Genomic DNA, 21,606 nt, shown 5'->3' with positions numbered 1-21,606 from the left:
CATGCGCCAGCCTAACTCTTTCTGTGAGACTTATCACCCTACATTTGTTGAGGTCTGAGGTCCCGCCTGCTTTGGGACATGCGTGATAGCAGGGACCATGAGAGGTCAAAGTCTGATGCTATAGCATCGACGTATACAAACCACACTGTCCCTTGAACAGTGCAGGTTTGAACTGCACAGGGCCACTTATATCCAGCAATTTTGATAAATGCGGTACAGTCTGTAAATGTATTTTTTATTCAGGATTACAAAACCTGGCATGGGTGCCCAAGGCCTACCTGTTTAGCCAATAAAGGAATAAACTGCTGTTGTCCTACCATGGTGATTTTGAGCTACTTTGACTTCATTCTGCCTTTGGAAATATATTTAATTTTCAACGTTTCCGTTTTTGAATACAGGTCAAGAGAGGTCGTGGTGACCGTGTCAGTGGAGCCAGGCTGTGAGGGTTCCCAGCATGGATGGCTATGTGGTCCTGAGAGTGATCGGAGAGGGCTCCTTCGGCAGAGCCCTTTTGGTTCAGCGAGAAAGCAGTAATCAGCTGTTTGCCATGAAGGAAATAAGGCTTCCCAAGGTCACTGCTGAAGCCATTAGCTCATGTTGAAAATGTAGATGCAATTTGCCCAGGAAAATTAGTTCTTGAGATTTAACATGGAATTGCTCTTTCGTGCAAAAGATGTAATGGGTTTATTCATTAGCTTTACAAGGTCTTGATGTATTTTATATGGATTTTAGGTAATTTTTGTAATTAACAAAGAGGGAGAAAAAATAATCTAGGTGGCGATTGCTGTTTATCTCAATGAATAATTTCCAATTTTGCGTACCTAAGAGGGAAAGAAGCTTTGCCAGAAGCAGCTCAGGTGCCCTATTAATGGAAATAGAGCATAAAAAATACAATGAAGAGCAAAAACCTAATATGCTAACCTTTGATATCAGAGAAGCTATTTTGTGGATCAGTTTTGGGTTTTATTTCCCTGGAAGGTGAGGAAGGTGCTACCTGGTCGTTGTTTATCATAGTTGTTGCAGGAAAGAATCTGTGCTATTGAGGTTGTTTAATAACGTCTTGATCAATTTTCTAAAAATACATTTTAATGCAATTCTCAGAATTCTAAGCATTTATTTCCCCACTGTGTTCTTGACCTCTTTCCCTGATTCTCGAGTGGGCTTCAAAGTCATTTGGAGGTTAAAACACAGATTGCTGGGCCCCATCCCTGAGCATCTGGTTGAGGAGGTGCAGATGGGCTGGTGAATTTGCGCTTTTTTTTTTTTTTTTTAGAGATTTGTTTATTTTGAAGAGAAAGTGAGAGAGAGAATCTCAAGCAGCCTCCCTGCTGAGCATAGAGGCCAACAGGGGACTCCATCTCATGACCCTGAGATCATGACTTGAGCTGAAATCAGGAGTTGGAGGCTTAACCTACTGAGCCACCCAGGCGCCCCCCCCACTTTTTTTTTTTTAAAGATTTATTTATTTATTTATTTGACAGATCACAAGTAGGCAGAGAGGCAGGCAGAGAGAGAGAGAGGGAAGCAGGCTCCCCGCCAAGCAGAGAGCCCAATGCGGGGCTCGATCCCAGGACCCTGGGATCATGACCTGAGCTGAAGGCAGAGGCTTTAACCCACTGAGCCACCCAGGTGCCCCCAGGTGCCCCTTTTAAAAATATCTTTTTGTAATTCTTTTTTTTTTTTTCCAATGGCAGTTTCTTAATTGAAAGATAAGCCATTCAGGATTTCATCCTCAGAGAGTAAGTTAGGGATAAGCAGTTTTGGAAACCAGCTTTGTAAATCACCTTCTTCCATGCTTACTGCACTAACACATCAGTCTTTCTCATCCGGGCCAGTGAGCTGCAAACATGATGCAGACAGTAAGACATGAGAGCCCTAGTTCTTAAGGATATGCTGTGGTTAATGGCATGCCAATTCTCCACATCAGTTACAATGAGACTGATGTGAAAACTGGTTTACATTCTATACTTGGAAGGATATAAGGGTCAACTTTAGCATGTAAAATATAGCCACAGTTGAAAAATCACCACGTTTTCTCGTAGAGTTTGATAAACATAAGTTGGGTCACAGCGTGTTGCTTCAAAACTGCCTCTGGCATTGACGTTTACAAACCACACTTGACCCTTGAACAACACAGATGTGGGCTGCGTGGGGCCACTTATGTGTAGATTTTTTGGATAAATGCCATCCAGTACTGTAAATGTATTTTCTCTTCCTTGTGATTTTCTTGGTAACACTTTCTTTTCTCTAGCTTACTTTATTGTGAGAATATAGCATGTAATACATGTAACATACAACATGTGTTTTAATTGACTATGTAATTGACAAGGCTATTAATGGTTATGGTAATTGACAAGGCTATTAATGGTTAGGTTTTGGGGGAGTCAAAAGTCACAAGTGGATTTTTGACTGCACAGGGGGGCGGATCACCACCCCCAGCTCCCATGTGGTTCAAGGGTCAACCGTATTGTTGTAAAGCTATCCATTTTAAAATGAAGTATTCCATTTATGCTATTTAAAATCTTCTTCTAGTCTCTCTCTGGTACACAGAATTCTAGGAAGGAGGCTGTTCTGTTAGCCAAAATGAAGCACCCCAATATTGTTGCCTTTCAAGAATCATTTGAAGGTAAATATGAATTCCCCCAAATAAATGCATTGTGGAATTTGATTTATGGCCTCCAGGCTTTCCTCAGGAGTCTTCTGTTTGTTCTAGCTGAGGGACACCTGTATATTGTGATGGAATATTGTGACGGAGGGGACCTAATGCAGAAGATAAAGCATCAGAAAGGAAAGTTGTTTCCTGAAGATATGGTAAGAGAGGGGCTTCCACGATTTCTCTCAAGATTTAGAAGCAACTCCCAAATGGGTATAAGTTCACATAAAAGCATTATACGTGTGATTACCTGACACACTTGTTAGAAGCAACTCACTTCCCTATTGTTGCTCCTGTTTGTTTGTGGGAGGTGGCTGCCAGAGATATTTCCAGCAAGTTCAATAGATATGTTTATAAAATATCAGGGAATAAAACTTCTGTGTGTAGAAGAGTTTCAAAATTGTATTGCTCCATTTTGTCCTGTATATTTCAAATTTTGAATTTTGTGGTACTAACATTGTAGAAGACAGAGTTATTTGGCATTACTAGATCATCAGAAGAATGAAGCCCAAATTCCTGGGTCATGGGAATACCTATTCATGGGAATACCTATTCTCACACTTCTTCCTTTTACAATTTAGCATTTTCCTTTATGTCTAGTACTTCTTGCTTTTTTAAAGGAAAATTGTGTATTCAATATTTTTAGAATGAATTGACTAAGGAAAATAGTTAAATAAACACCATGAATGGGTCTTTGTCTGGTTTAGGGTGTAACATGTTATGAAAGCGTATTGGTATAAATATTTTTATTTAGAAGTTGTGTTGTTAAAAATATGGATTCCAGAGAAGGAGGTCAACCTTGGCTTCAAATGAATGAATCTCCATAGCAAAAAAGAAACAAAAATCAGTTTGACATTTAATTATAAGCTCCCTTAATATCAAATAATATAGAGGACAAGGGTAGATGGAGAGGAGAAGGGAGTTGAGGGAAATTGGAAGGGGAGGTGAACCATGAGAGACTATGGACTCTGAAAAACAACCTGAGGGTTTTGAAGGGGCGGGGTGGGAGGGTGGGGGAACCAGGTGGTGGGTATTAGGGAGGGCACAGATTGCATGGAGCACTGGGTGTGGTGAAAAAACAATGAATACTGTTACGCTGAAAATAAATAAAAAATTAAAAAAAAAAAAAAAAAAAAAAAAAAAATTATAAGCTCCCTTAGTACTTAGAAATTCTGAGTACTACTGACTCAGGATTTGTAAGAAGAAAATGCTGACTCACAGGATGGTTGACAATATAATGAAATCTTTTAATGTTAATAAATGAACACTCTGAAAAGGCAAATGAAAATCTGATGTAATGATTACAAAAAGTTGTAGCATACTCATTCCTTAGTGGTGAATTACCTTTATATATATATTTAAGAAATACTTTTATTTGGTTGAATTCAAGAAAACCATAGTGGGAGTTTTATTGAACTAAATTGCTGTTTAGATCATATGTAAGATGATGGAACATGGGATTCACAGTTTTTCTGAATTCTCCCAGGCAATGTTGAATCTTAGTTGAACTATGTAATTTTTAGGGTTCTGTACTTATATTACAGAAAATCCAGATCAGCTAAGGCCTGGAAATGATCCTTTGGGATTTGGGATTGACACGAACCGGTTACTGCATGCCTTTTCCTTACAGATACTTAATTGGTTCACACAAATGTGCCTTGGAGTAAATCACATTCACAAGAAACGTGTGTTACACAGAGATATCAAGTCCAAGGTAAGTGAAATACCTTTTGGGGCCTCAACACGAAAACAGAAACAAAGACTATTTCACTCCGTCTTTTTTCTGAGTTCTTCTGTTTCCTTTTGGGACATTTTTATTTAGCCTAGAAGTTTTTGTCAACCTAATATTTATACGAGCCAAGGAAGATACTACCTGAGAAAGATCATTTAATCTCTTTACTAGTATATGTTAATAGGTTCCAAGCTCTCTTAGCAAGTGCTAAGACTATCATTCTAAGATGGAAAATGGTCAAGACCTGCGCCATGGAGTCCCCCCGACACGTTCCCAGGCACTCCATCAGGCTCTGCTGATACAAGATTTTATTTATTTGAGAGAGAGAGAGAGAGAGAACACACACACACACACACACACACACACACACACACACACAGGAGCAGGTGGAGGCGTAGAGGGAGAAGCAGATTTCGCGCTGAGCAGGGAGGCCCAATGCAGGCCTTGATCCCAGGACTCTGAGATCATGACCAGAGCTGAAGGCAGATGCTTAACCGACTGAGCCACCCAGGCACCCATCTACCGATAAAATCTTAAGCTTGCTCGTTTGATTTCTAAGCAGTGATCCTGAATTCCCAAGCAGGGTAATGTGTAGCTGTCAGGAGGGTATCTTATTTCGTGTTCCGCTCCAGGACTCAGCTGTCAGCATCTCTGCCCTTAATCTCCATCACCAGCAGGCTTTGATAGACAGCTTCTCCGAGATCTCTGCCTTGCGGGTGAATGATGCAAGACATGATCTCAGCTCTTCTTTTTTAATGCAGAACATCTTCCTCACCCAAAATGGAAAAGTAAAACTGGGAGATTTTGGATCTGCCCGTCTTCTCTCCAAGTATGTATATCTGTTCTGTAGTAGTGACAGCAATCAATTCCTTATTCAGGAATGCACTGTAATTGTGCTTTGCCTTCTTATGGTTTTAGTCCCATGGCGTTTGCTTGTACATATGTGGGAACACCCTATTACGTGCCCCCAGAAATTTGGGAGAACGTGCCTTACAACAATAAAAGGTAAGTAATGTTCTTGCTTGATACATTAAGTCCTGAGCATGACCACTTGGTGACAGGCATTGTAGCCGACAAGGGAAGTTTGGTTTTTGAAAAATATATTTGAAAGCAATGTGGAATCTAAATGCCCAGGCTTCTAGATGAAAGTCACAGTTTTCCAACTGTTTTAATCAGAGCTGAAAGGAGCCAAATGTAAATGCTGAAGGAAAGGCTAGTCATTTCTAGGGAACAGTATGAATGACATAATAGTATGAATGGCATGACTGCTTTTCACACTCTGCTGCTCTCACTTTTAAAAGTCCCAAAGCTCAGGTTGCAGCTCTGCCAGTTACATCAGAATGTCAGGGGGTGGGAAGCGTGCATCGGTAATTTTCCAGCATCACCAAATGATTCCAGTGTAGGGCAAAATTTGGGAACTACTGGATTATGTCAATGAGTTCATATTGGCAGGACTGGATAATAAGTACTTGACTGATAGGTTAGTTAATTAAAAGAAGATAGCCTTAAGAGCTTATGATTTAAAACAGAATATTTTTCTGAATATAAGTCATGACATGCCCATTGATGGAATGGGTGAACAGAGGAATATCGGAAATATAGAGATATACAAGAAAGGATATGGCCATCACCTACTTTTTCACTGCTGATAATAACATTTTGATGTTTTTTCCATCCACTTCCCCCTGCCAAACCTAGTTTATGTATTCTATATACAACTTAGTATCCTCCTTTTTTTTATTTTATTATATCATATTCATATCACCACATATTTAAGCTCTTCACAAATGTTGTTGGTCTAATGATATATTTCCAGTTTTCAGTATCATAATCAGTGTCGTGATTAATAGACCTGTTGTGAGTAAACAGGTCATTATTTTGTAACACATTCTTGGCATGAATTCCTAGAAGTAGAAAACCTACAGGCTCTTGTTACCTTCTGTCGAGTTGATTTCTGGAAAGAATTTGGTAATTAATACTGAATAGTTTCTTATAAGAGTAAAACTGAGTGCACTGGGGGCAGAGCAGCTATGAAGAAACTTATTAGGCCAATTGGGGAGATTTGATTTTGGACAAATATTTGGTGATATAATTGAATTAAGGTTAAATTTCTTGGATGTGACAATGGTATTGTGTTTATGAGGGAGAGTACATGCTGACATGTTTGGGGATGAAGTCTTTGGTGTCTACAGTCTTTTTTTCAAGAGATTCAGATATATTTGGAACTAGGTGGTGAGAAGGATGGAGGAAAGGGGGATGCTCAGAATGAAGAAGGGTGGGCGTATGGGGCAAACTATAGAACTCTTCTGATTTATGAAGAACTGTTTGGGGGAAGAATGAGTAGTCTTATTCTCTTGGTTTGGGAATGTAGAGCTAACACGGGGTGGTGAGGGTTTCCAGAAGACACATTTTGGCTTATGATAAAGAAGACCACTCTCCCTAGAGCCATCCAACAGGCTGTGCCCAAGGTAAAGAGCTGTTTATCAGGAGGTGTGGCCAAAAGGCCTGGGGTTGTGCACAGATGGTTTGGGTAGAAGCTACACTGCGTGACTTCTAACCCTCCTTCCAACTATGCCAGTCTGAGTCCACAAATACTCCCTCCTGTACCAAATGCCACTGAAATGATGTCTGAACAGCCTTGATTTGGAGGGTAGGGGCTCGGGAGCAGAGAGTTTTACTGCGAACATTACTGTGAATAAGTATCTAAGTATTAGACCAAACTTACCATGTATTGTATTTTAATAACTAGGAATTACTTGTGATATTTATTCTTATTGAAGATAATTTTTCATTTTTCTTTTCTTTTGTATTTCATATAATCACGCATAACCCGTTTGTCATTCCATTGCTTCTTTATGCTTCCAGTGACATCTGGTCCTTGGGATGCATTCTCTATGAGCTCTGTACCCTTAAGCATCCAGTAAGTATGGTGTGTAAATTGGAAAAGGCAGCCTCTTGTCATACCTGGCTAAGTCCTTAGTATTGTGCCAGGTTCCACTTGGCTGTGTGCTTCCCTCGGGCTCTGTAGGAGTGCTGACAGCATTGACTCCATCTTTGGCCTGCCATCTTGGCCCACAAGTGGTACCACAAGGGATAACTCCCTTGTGACCTCACCACCGTGCCCCTCGCTCCAGGGAAGCTGAGGGTCAAGGTCCAGATAGTTGCCCTATAGAGAACAGGGCAGAGAATAGTTGCATAGTGACCTGCATTCCCTGCCGGCCTTGCCCCCATGTCCGTTGCCCCTGTTGGTAATTACCCTGCATAAAACTCTGGGTAAACGATATGGAGTGGCTTGCTTTGTGTTTCAGTATTAAAATACCTTCCTGGTCTGGAAGATCCATGACTGACCCTCCTCTTCTTTCTGACAGATGAATTCATACCTCTTTCCTTGGTTATCACCTTTGCCTTGAGTCCCTTTGGTAGCATATACTAATAGGAAATTTTCATTATTTAGTTTCTGTAGTTTTATATTTAGCTTGCCTGCCTTCCTTCCGTTTTTCCTTCCGTCCCCTCCTCCACCCGTCCTTTCTTTTTTTCACTGTTCTCAAGTTTTTTATGTTGGTAAAATACATCTATATCATGAAATTAGCCATTTTAACCATTTTGTGTGGCATTGATTACTTTGCAGTATTGTGTAATCATCTCTAGTACCTATTAGCCAAACTTTCCCCTGCTCCTAAACAGAAACTCTGTACCCATTAAACAGTAACTTCCCATCCCCAGCCCTCCCCACCAGCCCCTGGTAACCTCTAATCCACTTTCTGTCTCCAAGAACGTGTGTATTCTAGATATTTCCGATAAGTGGAATTACACAGTACTTTTCCCTTTGTGTCTGGCTTGTTTCATGTAGTGTAATGTTGTAACATGGGTCACAGTTTCATTCCTTTCTGTGATTGAATGATATTCCATTATGTATGTTTATATCTTATTTTGTGTATCCGTTCATCTGTTGTTGGACATTTGGGTTATTTTCTCCTTTTGGCTATTGTGAAAAAATTATCTTTATATTCATTTTTTCAAGATATTTTAAAACATAATTTAACAAAAAAAGAGGCTAAATAACTTGGCCGGCTTATTTAGCAGTTACTATTACACAGAACTAACAATCAGAGCACTTTTCTCTGTTAAGTCTTAGCTTTTCATAGAAATAAATGCTGTCCTTTGGGCACAGATTGAAACTTAACTCTAACCAAGCATTTTTTCATTTTTTATTTTTTAAATTTTAATTGAGATACGGTTGACATAGAGTATCATGTTAGTTTCAGGTGCACAACATAGTGATCCAACACTTGTAAATATATTACAGTATTGCTCACCGTACCCAGAGTCACCATCTGTCACCATATGAAGTTACTACGATATTATTGGCTGTATTGCCTGTGCTGTACTTTTCATCCCCGAAACTTAATTATTTTATGCCTGGCAGTCCGTACCTCTCACTCCCCTCTGCCTATTTCACCCATCCCCACCCACCCCCGGCAAGCATCTTTACAGATGTGCCTGAGAGGTATGAGAGTGAATGATGGAGGAACAGCCTTCGCCACCATTAAGAAAGCCCCTCACACTGAAACCACGTGCTGTCTTCCTCCAGTGTGCGTGGTTTATAACGCCTGCTGCATTGTTAGAACAGCTTGGGAGACTACAAAATGGCAATACCTGGGCCCAAACTATAGTAATTAACTATAGTAATTAAATGGAAACCCCTGAGGGTGTCCTGGACAGTAGTGTTTTATAGAACAGGTGATTCTAGGGGCGCCTGGGTGGCTCAGTTGGTTGAGGGCCTGACTCTTGGTTTCAGCGCAGGTCATGATCTAAGGGTCATGAGACGGAGCTGTGCGTGGGTCTCCCAGGTCAGCTAGGGGTCTGCTGGAGGTTCGCTTCCTCTCCCCCTGCTCACATCTGCTCTGTCTCTCTCTCTCTCCCTCTCTCAAACAAATAAATAAACAAATAAATCTTTACAGCAGGTGATTCTAATGTGCGGCCCAAGTGGACAGCCACTGTTTTATATAAAAAGGATTATTTTAAAAATACCAGTATTTTATTTATGATTGTATTCTTTATTCCCCTGATTCTGTCTTTTGTGTGTGTGGGTGTGAACTTTCATATACATGTTCTTATTCCTTCTAGCAAGAATAAGAATTAAGGAGTATGGTGCCCTGATATTTGGCACACAATCTGTTCTCTCATCTGCTTTGAGGCAAAAGTAGTTCTCAAACCTTTAGGAAATGCAGAAACCTGGTATAATGGTTCAAAAGCTGGAGACAGAGCAGATTTAGTCTCATTTTTCACTACCTGAATTTTTCCCTTGTTATCTGTTGATTTTTTTTCTTTTTTCGTATCTTCACTTACATATTTTACTAATCAGGTACATTTTCAAGGCAGAATGCCAACATGTTCTTACATTAAGTATCACCAAGACTAACTAACATCTAGTGTTAATTTCAAAGTTTATTCTACAGTGAAGATTTTTTTAAAATGTTATTCTGGCATGTCATTCTGATTCCCATTCTATTGCTTGTCAAATTTTAATAGCTACTTTGATGATATGAAAGGTAAAAGGGATTTGGCAGTACACTTTTAAAGCTGGAATAGTCTGGCGTGCATATCACGAGGCGGCAGGCTTAGGAGGTTCTGGGGAGGAATGAAGCAAAGGGATGTTACACTTACTATAAGCCTGTTAGGACCATTGACTTCTTAAGCTACATGTATGTGGGGCTCCTGGGTGGCTTAGTGGGTGAAGCCTCTGCCTTCGGCACAGGCCATGATCCTAGGGTCCTGGGATCCAACCCCACATTGGGCTCCCTGCTCAGCAGGGGAGCCTGCTTCTCCCTCTGCCTCTGCCCCTCCCGCTGCTCCTGTGCTCTCTGTCTTGCCCTGTCTTTCAAATAAATAAAATCTTTTTTAAAAAAGCTACATGTAGTGCTCGCTTCGGCAGCACATATACTAAAAAAAAGCTACATGTATGTATTACCTTGATTTTTAACATATGTTAACAATGTGTATTTGTACACACATTGATTATGAGTGATAATGTACCCAAAGCCGGCATCAGTGCTCAGATTTTCCTCTAGATGGGCAAGTTTTGCCCTGTTTATGTTTACCTTCCCTCTGAACCCACCATAAGATTTCAAATAGTACCTTAAGGATCCCTCTGGGAAGAAAAATGACCAGGCGGCAGATACTTTTATCAAATTAAATTAAAATTAAATTAGGATTAAATTAAATTAGGATTAAATAAGGATTTCGTTGAGCTGGTAATTTCTTCCACTCCTGCCTTGTCTCTGCTCTTACGTTCAGTTTTACTTTTTAGTTTCAGGCAAACAGCTGGAAAAGTCTTATTCTCAAAATATGTCAGGGGTCCCTGAGCCCACTGCCATCTCAGTACTCCTGTGAACTCCAGCTTCTGATCAAGCAGATGTTTAAAAGGAATCCCTCACATCGCCCTTCTGCTACAACACTTCTCTCCAGAGGCTCTTTGGCCCGGCTTGTCCGCAAGTGCTTACCCCCAGAGGTATGGTGGATCGACTGTGAGGGGGTTTCAAGTACGGTCAAATGGTTCGTTGTCTTTTAACACAACATGTAGGACATGCTTGTAAAAATTCAAATAATGCAGAAGAGTGTACAAAAAGTAAAAACTTCCTTTTCCTCCTCCTCTCCCTTCCACAATACCGTTCCCTGAGAATCCTCATAGGGTGAGTTTACATAAGTTTTCTGGTCTTTTTCTAGACCTGTAGCAATATCTGCATATGTGTCTAAATTATAGGCATTTTCTAAATGGCATTTTAGATGCCGTAAATCATATATTTATGATTATGGGGAATATGTTTGTGGAGAATATGATTGTAGGGAAGAATGTTGATAATTAAATGATATTATGGCAGTGTCTAAAGAAAAGTATACCTCACATATTTAAGTTTTTTACTTGAAATTTTCAGATCATCACAGAATATGGTGATCAGGTATTAGAAGAAACCAAAAATTGTAAGCATAGTACACCAAGGAAAAAAGGTAAGAATTTTAGAAAGCTTGCCTTTTGTTCCATTTTCTTTTAAAATATAGTTTAACAAAAAAGAAAAAATATAATTTTCAAGTTACTAGAGGCAATTTCAGAGATCTCCTGAAATTAAAATTTTTTTATTGCTATTTCAGATGTAATTCTGTACTGACTTCTATGCTTTTAATTTTCTAGGGATCAAAAAGCCTAGTTTGGAGATTTTAATGTTGTAAAGATTGTTCTTCGTTTCATTATTACTACCATGTTCCCTTCGGTCAGGTAGAAGGTTTCTGTGGCCTGGCCTAGGAATCTAACCATGAAAATACAATGTTACTTTTATAGGAAATTATCCCCAAGTGTCCAAAGAACCATCTGGTAAACAAAATTTTAAAAAACAGAGCCGTGGGACGCCTGGGTGGCTCAGTCAGTTAAGCGTCTTCCTTCAGCTCAGGTCATGGTCCCAGGGTCCTGGGATCAAGTCCCACATCAGGCTCCCTGCTCAGTGGGGAGCCTGCTTTTCTCTCTCCCTCAGCACTCCCCTTACTAGCTGTGGGACCTTGGGACCAAGTGTGGAGGGCGGAAGAGTGAGTAGCTCCTGCAGCGATGGGCACATCCTTCTCCTTGGGAATTGTGGATGTTAGTTTCCATGGCAAAGGGCTGTTAAGACTGCAGATGGAGGGGCACCTGGGTGGCTCAGTGGGTTAAACCTCTGCCTTCAGCTCAGGTCATGATCTCAGGGTGCTGGGATCGAGCCCTGCATTGGGCTCTCTGCTCAGCAGGGGGCCTGCTTCCCCCTCTCTCTCTGCCTGCCTCTCTGCCTACTTGTGATCTCTGTCAAATAAATAAAATAAAAAAAGATTTTATTTTATTTATTTGACAGATAAATAAATTAAATTTAATTTAAAAAGATTTTATTTATTTGACAGAGAGAGAGAGATTAAATAAATAAATAAAATATTTAATTTATTTATTTGACAGACAGAGATCACAAGTAGGCAGAGAGCCAGGCAGAGAGAGAGGAGGAAGCAGGCTCCCTGCTGAGCAGAGAGCCCGATGCGGGGCTCAATTCCAGGACCCTGGGATCATGACCTGAGCCGAAGGCAGAGGTTTAACCCAGTGAATCACCCAGATGCCCCACCTGACAGTTCAATTTTAAATGTTATTTTTGTAGGAATGTATATCCTTCTAGTAATGCAAACCCTACAGTCTTGTAATTCAACCTTTTCTCCATTCCTCAAGGGGTAGCCAGTTACCTTTGTTTCCATAGTTTGCTTTAGTGTTCATTTCACCTTAGGTACTATTTTGTAGCTTTTTTCCCCTTCCCAGGGTAGGGGGAAATTTGTTTTAAAATGCTGGGCAACAACAACAATAAAAGCCAGTCTAAGAAACGTTTCAAGATAGCTTGGCCAAGTGTAGTCTTACTATTCCTAAATGAGAGCAATAAACCAGTGCAGAAGGGCCACCATGGGAGACCGTGTGTCCGGTGGCATCTCCACCCTGCCAGTAGACAGCGCCACCAGGGCAGTGAACGCTCCCCGTGATGGCAGGGGCTGCGTCTCATTCACTCCCCATTGTAGCCTCAGCACCTTTCATCACAGATGCTCAGTAGCCATTTTTTACAATGTTGAATGAATGAGGAACATGGGCGGCCGGGCTCTGTCAGGGCAAATCAGCCCCTCTCCAAAGCGATCGGATGCCCAAGTTCTTGCTGACTGCCACCGCCGCTGGTGCCTCGGGAGGGAACAAGCAGCTCCTTCCTGTTCCACGGGCCCTCGTTGCTGTTGGGGAAAGCAGAGACTCCCTTGCTGTCCTGAGCTGGAGGTGATGGTGACCTCCCCGGGATGCGGAGGATCTCACCTTCTAGAGCCTAAATGGGCTGGCAGAGGTGAATCGCGATGCCTTACCTTTCAGATGTTAGCATTAGGAATAAAACAGCAGGAACAACCTCTTTTTAAATTACTGTGTGGTTGAAGCTTGATACCACTATTCAGGCTAAGACTTTGGCTCATGGAGTTCAAAAACTTCGTTTGTCTTCATTTGCCTTTCAGACTTTCTGAAGATCACCTGAGAAGCTTAATCACGTGATCTTCTGTGTGCTTTCTCTTCCTACCTTCTCTCTTCTTTTTAAGCAGACCCCAGCAGAGGCAAGATAGCTTTGGAAGATGAGGCAGCCACGATGGTAAGAGCTTGAAAATTACGTTTATGAAACACCCGTCTCCTGGGTACCATCCGGGGCTCTGAGATGTTGGTAAGACTGGGACCTACTCCCTCCCGGCCAGCAGTTTTTTGCCTTTGGCATGTGACGTAATTGGTGGCTGTCCCCCGTACTGTCAGCTGAGCCACTGGAGATCACCGAGCATTTGGTTCACATGCCTCGTTTTGTGGTTTTTAATTATCGGTGACCACTGGTGTCAATATAGATGTGAGAGAACTCTGTTCTGCTTTCAGTCATGAACATCTTGTTTTGGCCTGGCTTTTAGTTTGTTTGTCATTGTGGTAAACCATACATAACGCAGAATTTCCCATTCTAGCCGTTTTTACACATAGGATTCAGCAGAATTAATCACATTCACAGCGTTGGGTAACCATCACCACTGTTTCTAGTACTTTCTGATTACCCTGTTACAGAAACTCTGCCCTCTGTATAACAGCTCCCCGTTCCTCCCTGACCTGCACTGCCACTCCAAGCTCCTGGTGACTTCCAGCCCACCTTCTGTCTCTGCTGTGTGCCCATTCCAGAGATTTCACAGGAGTGGAATCATGCAACAGGTGTCTTTTTGTGTCTGGCTTCTTTTGCTTAGCATAGGGTTTTTGTTTATTTGCTTTTGTTTTGCTTTGCTCTGTTCTGATTTTGCTTGGCATCGTATTTTTAAGGTTCATCCATGGCATAGCCCATTATCAGACTATTTTTATTCTTTCTATGCCTAAAGAATACTTAGATCTGTATTTTGATCTTGACATTTTTTTATTCAGGAACTTTTAGTGCCTTCCCATTACCTGGCAAACCAAGCTGACATTTTTCAGCCTGGCATGCAAGGTCCTGTTTGTCTTGCTTTGCCCTGGGCAGCTGTGAGCTCTTTGACACGAGAGCTGCAGTAACGTCCTGAGGAGAACAGCGGATCCACTTCTGAGTGCTGCCAGACCCAACTTAGTAAATCATGCCCTACTCAGGATTTGTTTTTCTTTCTTCACCAACCTTTTAATTCCAAAAAGAAAAAAATGTTGTACTAACAACAAATCGTTCTATTTATGGAATGTACTAGTAATTAAGCTTGTCAAATTTTTTTCGAATGGAGATTTGGCTGTAAATAAATAACAGCATCCCACCATTATGTTGCTACAAATGGAATAGATCCTGCCCCTGTACTTTTTTTTTTTTATTCTTGTGAGAATATCTTTTTTTCCCCCAACTTTGTTGAGGCATAATTTATATGCAATAAAATTTACCCATTAGTGTAGAGTCTGATGAATTTTGAAAATTTTATAGTGTCATATAACCACCACCATAATCAAGATCTAGAAATCCCAAGCACCCCCCACCCCTGAGAAAGTTTCCTGAGGGTCCTTTGCAGATAATCCTGACTCCTGTCCCAGATGGCCACCACTGTCATTTTAATACCATCTACAGTGGACACATCCATGTGTTCTCACAAAATGAAAAGAGAAGCAAAATGTAAGCAGAACGAAGAGAGAGCTGGAAAGTAAGTCAGAGAAGGGAAGAGCTGAGGGGGAGAAGGTCGCAGGCAAGCCGGCAAGGTGTGATGGCATGAGGGCAGAGCCGAGTGGCACCGCACCAGGAGCGCTGTCTGAGGCTGCTGTGTGTAGAGCAGTGACTGTCACTGGGGATGGAACATCGGAATCCCCTCGGGGCTTTTAAAAACTGCTCATCACCACTACCCGCCAAGATTCTGACTTCTTTGTCTGGGGTGGGCCCTTCGCCGGGTGGGGAGAGAAGTTTGAGAACCACCGATAGAAATAAGAACAAAGTCCCAGCTACAGTCCACTGTTTGTTTACTCATTCAACAAGTCATTGAGAACCCGCATGCTGGAAACTGTCGAGGAATAGGAGATGTATTCCTATTCCTTCTCAAAATATATGCAGATTTAGTGGCGTCTAGACAGTGTGTTACTCTATTTCAAGAAATCAGGAGCTTAGATAATTTGGAAAAATACCAAATTAAGTGGGAACATTTTAAAGATTTTATTTATTTATTTTTAGAGGGAGGGAGGGAGAGAGTGAGAGGGGCAGAGGGAGAGGAGGGAGAGGGAGAATCTCAAGCAGACTCCCTGCCAATTGTGGAGCCCTACACGGGGCTCGATCTCACAACCCTGAGATCATGGCCTGAGCCGAAATCAAGAGCTCAAGATGTTCAACTGACTGAGCACTCAGGTGAAGTGGGAACATTTTGACCATATATAGCAACTTCATAAAATACCTCATTTTGATATTCCAGCATAAAAAGCCCAGTACAGCAAACCATATTGAAATTTTTCATTACTCATTGCTTCTATAAAGCCCTCTCAAATACCTGTTGTTTTATATATCCTCTTCGTATTTGCAATGGTTGATATTAATGACTAGTAATATGGGGGTCCCTGGGTGGCTCAGTCGGTTAAGTGTCTGACCTTTGATTTCAGCTCAGCTCATGATCTCAAGAGTCGTGAGATCGAGCCTTGTGTCATGCTCTGCGTCAGCACAGAGCCTGCTTGGGACTCTGTCTTTCCCTCTGCCCCTCACTCTATCTTTAAAAGAAATATAATGATTAGAAATATAGATGACTTTAATATACATATATGTATGTATATATATGGTTTTTAACTTACATATAAATATGTATGGCATATAACATATAGTAATGTATGGGATTCTGTGGTTATGTTTTTTAATTCATTAATCTTTATTTAAAATTAAGATAGCTGACTTTGCATACTTTTCCTTGTTTGTAGCATTTCAAGCTTTTTTAATCTGTATTTTTAATCCCTTTTAAAGCCAGGAGAAGAACAAGATAGAAAGTATAGCCACACTGATTTAGAAAACATTAATAAAAATTCAGTTGAAAGTGCACTGGGGACATTAAATAAAGAGAAAGGTAAGTTATTCAAATTTTAATGTTGTATAAGTGAGGAACTAGGGGATATGGAAGAAATACTAATTTTCATCTTACTAGGTTATAGGTATCATAAACATGGGAAGATTTTTGTTTGCTTATCTAGTGATTTATTTAATGGTACAGGAATCCTTTATTACTCTTAAAAAAGAAGAGAATAGTGTTATTAATAAGAGCCTGTAGGAAAAGATAGTATTTGTTGTACTACCTGTCATAGAAACCAGGTACAGAAATATACAGCCTCTTGGGGCTTCATTCTTAGACATTGTATAATATATAAATATATACGTATTTTTAAAAATTCAATTTAATGATTAGCTTTACCTTTTCATTTGGAGGTTTCTTTTTCTCATCCCCTTTACTGCTTAGACTCGAAAAACATTGTGAGTAGACGTGAGTTTGGAAGAGAAAAGAAAGATTACTTTCTCTGTAGTTGTTCGAGTATATGTGTGCATATAGATGATAAGTAATATGCTTAGCGATACTTTTTTACATTTTAAAATCAGATAATAAATCAGTCCATCTGAGGAAACCCAATTCACCAAGTCCCGTCAGGAGACAGTGGGAGAAAAATGTCCCCAACACAGCTCTCACGGCTCTGGAAACTGCAGCCATACTCTCCTCCAGCTTAGCAGCCGGGGATGAGAGAGGTTAGTAGTCAGATTGAATGCTGTTACTATCGAACATTTTCTTTCTTCTTCTTTAGGTGATTGATTGATTGATTGACTGATGAGAGAGCAAGTGTGAGTGGGGGGAGGGGCAGAGGGAGTGGGAGCCAGAGAGAGTCCTAAGCAGGCTCCACTCCCAGTGTGCAGCCTGACGTGGGGGGTTGATCCCACAGCCCTGAGATCATGATCTGAGCCGAAATCAAGGGTCTGATACTTAACCACGTTAGTCACCCAGGGACCCACTACAGAACATTTTCTAATGGTTGTTTAATGGGCCGGAGATTGTTCTTGTTGTTGTTTTTAATGTCACTCTGTAGAAGATATTTGGTGTCACATTATCAGAGCAGGGCCCATGTAGGTGAGTGAAATAGATTTGAGTAGCAAGTCAGATATAATTACCTTTGCTTAAAATATGGTCTGGAAGATATATGCTGAGAATCTTTTTTACGTGCCCCTAACTGTCACCTTTTCACAACTAGGTGGTTCTGTAATAAAGTACAGTGAAAATAACACCCGTAAGCAGTGGCTCAAAGAGACTCCAGAAACTCTGATGAACATCCTTAAGAATGCGGATCTCAGCTTGGCCTTTCAAACATACACAATATATAGACCAGGTGACTCAAGTCTATCATGTACCTATGGAAACGCTTTGATTTTTTAAAATATTTATTTATTTATTTGTTTATTAAAGATTTTATTTACTTGAGAGAGAGTGAGAGAGTTCATGAGCAGGGGGGAGGGGCCGAGGGAGAGGGAGAAGCAGGCTTCCCACTGAGCAGAGAGCCTGATGTGGGGCTTGATCCCAGGACCCTGGGATCATGACTGGAGCCGAAGGCAGACGCTTAATGACTGAGCCCCCCAGGCACCCTGATAATTCAATTACTAAGCCATCTTGCTAACTCAAGAGCTAAGACAAATTATGCCAAGTAGAGCGTGTAATGCTGTGGCAAGTCTTGACCCTGTTTATTGTAACAGATTTAGTCGTCTTTGTTTATTTGGTCAGTATTTATTGAGTGCTAAATATGCTGGGTTAAGACTTAAAAAAAAATAAAAAAATAAAACACAGTTCCTTCCCTGGGTGAGTTTGGTGGGAGACCAGCCCTCAAGGAGAGAGTTTTAGAGTGATATAGATGAATTTTTAGAGGTGTTTTCTGATAAAGCTGCGTGCAAATGGTCATAGGAGCCCCGGCGGAAATGGGTGCATAGAGGAATGGTGTTGAGGAAGGTTAACAGTTGTGAATTTTGTTGTAGCAATTGTAGGTCCTGGATTTTGTTTCTGGTCCCTGTTCACTGTTCAAAACCTATGTCATAGCTCTAGTATGAAAGGGTTTTATAAAGATTTAGCTCACATTTTTATGTTAGGTTATTGTGTGAGCAAAAATCTGAAAACAGTTGCCATCTAGAAAATTCTTTGAAAGCATGCATGCATGTGGTCTCCATTCCCTAATTTTTTATTCCCCATCATGGGGAAAAGTTGGGGGTGGAGAGCTCAGAGGAAAAACAATTGGAAGATGACGATCCAAAGATAACTTTAATATAGTTTCTTATATTTGAAGGTTTTAATTATAATCTTCTAAATTTTTTCTTTTGAAGAAAGTACTGTTTTTAAATTTTATACCCATCCTGATGCTTCATGGGCCTGTTTGATGCCAGAAGTCAGGCTGTGTAATGGGGGAGGCACTACAAAAGAAATATAGCATTGTCCTCAGTGAGCCAGCTAGCTTTTAGAGGATTTTAGTCCAACATTCACTAATTATGCAACTACTGTTAAAATTGGCATAATTTTCCTCTGAAGGTTCAGAAGAATTCTTGAAGGGCCCCCTGTCTGAAGAAACCGAAGCATCAGACAGTGTGGATGGTGGTCACGATTCTGTCATTTTGGACCCAGAGAGGCTGGAACCTGGACTGGATGCAGAGGACACGTATGTTGGGATATACGTACATGGTGCTAGTCGTTGTGTGTGAAAATCAGACCTTAATTTCAGGTTTAGCCGGAGCTGGTTATATTACTCAACATCACAAATGAATATTCATATCTTGATCTTTTGTCTGGGATGAGTAATGCATTACGGTATTATTACGGAATTCCTGAGCCTAACTGTTCAGCTTGGACTTACTGTTTTTTAATATATTGGGTTTTATTGGCAAATGTTATAGAAACATGAAAGACGTGCTCCTTTGGAAGAGCTAACAGTTTTTTTCCTCTGGTCAGTTGCTCAAAAATGTAAATATTGTGATGGTAGTGTTCTGCTTTGAGCCACCTAAAAATACTTACTGTGCCCCTGCTATGGAGGCTTAGTATCAAAATGGTTTCTTCACAGGGATTTTGAGGAGGATGACGACAGGCCTGACTGGGTGTCAGAACTGAAGCGGCGAGCTGGCTGGCAAGAAGCTTCGGATGGGTGATGCCCAAGGAAGTGCTCCGTAGTCACATCGAGTAGATGTTGAAAGTGAGGAATTAATGTTGGGATAATATCAGCTCACGGTATTTATAGTTTTCCTTGGACACAGAACGAAGAAGGGGAAACTATGAATATTTAAAATTGTTCCTGATTAGTACCACAAGGCTTAAAAAACTTGTAACTCTCTTGAGTTGTTGAACTGAAAGGAGAAGGCGTAGAAGAATGGCTCTGAACTTCAGGCTTTCAGTCAGAGAAGAAATCGGAGGCTACCACTTCCAGTTTGTGTGATTGTGGGAAATTATTGAAGCTCTTTGAGCCCCAATTTCCCTGACTCTAAAACGAGGGTGATAATGCCTTCCTCACAGGGATGCTGACCAAAGACCATGGCAGCAGCCCTTCACGTTATTTCTGCACTGTTACGATTGGTGCTTAATTGCTATGTAACTCTTTTTACATTTCTGAAAGGCTTGAGGATCTAAATAAATTTAATTGGAATATAAAAATGTTGTGCAGTTTTCCAATAAGACCTATTTCTGGGTGGTGATCCATGATCTTCAATGATCTTCACCAGTGACCCGCCATCCTTAAATACAGCCCCTCTCAGGATGCACAGAAGGGCCCAGGTCAGAGCATCAGCCGTGGGAAGGTGGGGAGGGGCACTACGGATCCTGTCAGAAGTTGGCAGTCTTATGCAGGAGAAAGAAATAGGCCAAAGGTGGGAAGTATTGGAAACTAGAGAGTGCTGTGGAACTAATGGGATGCCAACTTGTGTGGCTCACCCTGACACACATGTTCTGGGTCCTGTCATTCCATACTGGGATGCTGTCGTGAGGTGACACATTGTACTCCAGAAGAAAGAGGCTACTCCCCGAAGATCTCGCGGAGGCAAGTGTGCAGACAGCAGAAACCTAAGCCAGTATGAGGAATGGTGCTCGAGTGAAGAACCAGGGGAAGTAGCTGAGTCTATGGCAGGATGGTTAATAAGGATCTCCTGGAGTATGGAATACACACATCTTATAGATTTAAACCATATTTTTTTTTAATCTTCAGGTGGTGTAGACCTTCACCCCACCCTCTTCATCTTCCTTGAGACATCTCGTCATCCTTCGTCTCCTCTGTTCTCTCACAGTCCCTCCATCTGTCCTTATTTTTCAGGACCTTGACATTTTGAGGAATACCAGTTAGGCATTTTGTAGCATGTCCCTCAGTGTTTTGTGTGGTGTTTTTCTCGTGATGAGGCTGAGCTCAAGGGTTTGGGGAAGAATATCATGGAAGTGAGGTGTCCTTCCCGCCACATCTCATCAGGGAGTACGCAGTTTCAACATGATTTATTACTGTTGTTGTTAACTTTGGTCACTTGGTTAAGGCAGTGTCTGCCAAGATCTCCACTGTAAAACTACCAATTTTCCATTTTCAAGCACTCGGATACAAATTTCCCAACTAGAGGACACAATATATGTACTGTCCTAGTGCCTCTAAGCGACTCACTCACTGGGTCCAGCTCTTCCTCAGCTCTGCCTCCTGAAGGGGGCTATAATCCAATGCGAAGTCATTTGTTTTGTTCCTTCAGTTGGTCTAGCTTTGGCTATTGGGAGTTTTCCAGTTGCCTCTCTGTTCCTCTGACATGCCCTCATTCTTTTGTGTTTTGAGAACCTTCTTCCTTCCTGGTACTACAAGAAGATGGTCCAGACGCATCTTCAGCTCTCTGTGGCAGCTCCAGAGTCAGCCATTTCTCTGAGGAGCCTTGGTTCCTTCCTTTCATTGGTTTGGAAACCAGGAGCCAGGGGCTGGGTGTGTTTGTTGCTGCTGGGCTGTCACTGCTTCTAGGCCCTCTTAGCAGATAGAGTGAGGAGATCCATATATGTTTGCTATCCTGTGCACATCCACACAGCTATAGTCATTTCTTTGTCTCTCCATCTGTTTGTGTATTGAGCCGAGGGTGAGCTCATACTGATGTCTTGGACTCTGATCTAATACCACAGGGTTCATTCTAGCCTTTCCCTCCTTGCTTTTCTAGCTTCTCTTTCTGACAGTGAGAAACCTGGCTTC

General features: G+C 41.3%; 1 protein-coding gene across 3 annotated transcripts; it reads left to right on the top strand.

Moving 5' to 3' along the window:
• The first annotated feature begins 398 nt into the window (after window positions 1-398).
• Window positions 399-20,055, top strand: NEK3 (NIMA related kinase 3). 3 transcript variants are annotated; one of them, XM_080799238.1, is made up of 15 exons: window positions 399-571; window positions 2,533-2,626; window positions 2,714-2,811; window positions 4,284-4,367; window positions 5,147-5,214; window positions 5,304-5,390; window positions 7,251-7,305; window positions 10,696-10,896; window positions 11,321-11,393; window positions 13,512-13,558; window positions 16,370-16,469; window positions 16,994-17,137; window positions 17,635-17,769; window positions 18,951-19,077; window positions 19,477-20,055. In XM_080799238.1, exons 1-15 carry the CDS (start codon window positions 455-457, stop codon window positions 19,559-19,561), a joined length of 1,515 nt encoding a protein of 504 aa, XP_080655364.1. In that variant the 5' UTR covers window positions 399-454; the 3' UTR covers window positions 19,562-20,055. The 3 variants fall into 3 exon arrangements, with proteins under 3 accessions (XP_080655364.1, XP_080655363.1, XP_080655365.1); XM_080799237.1 differs by having other exon boundaries at window positions 432-571; window positions 13,509-13,558; XM_080799239.1 differs by lacking the exon at window positions 399-571 and having other exon boundaries at window positions 2,543-2,626; window positions 2,694-2,811; window positions 13,509-13,558.
• Window positions 20,056-21,606: the final 1,551 nt, after the last annotated feature.

The sequence above is a fragment of the Martes martes genome, assembly GCF_963455335.1.
Source record: "Martes martes genome assembly, chromosome: 3".
Classification (NCBI taxonomy): domain Eukaryota; kingdom Metazoa; phylum Chordata; class Mammalia; order Carnivora; family Mustelidae; genus Martes; species Martes martes.
This window is presented reverse-complemented; position numbering and strand designations above follow the sequence as displayed.

Bases quoted from the DNA above. Each gene is read 5' to 3' on its own strand.
- NEK3 (XM_080799237.1), top strand. From the start codon at position 455: ATGGATGGCTATGTGGTCCTGAGAGTGATCGGAGAGGGCTCCTTCGGC. The intron at 2,812-4,283 runs GTAAGAGAGGGG...TTTTCCTTACAG, and splicing joins AGTTGTTTCCTGAAGATATG to ATACTTAATTGGTTCACACA. The intron at 5,391-7,250 runs GTAAGTAATGTT...TTATGCTTCCAG, and splicing joins GTGCCTTACAACAATAAAAG to TGACATCTGGTCCTTGGGAT.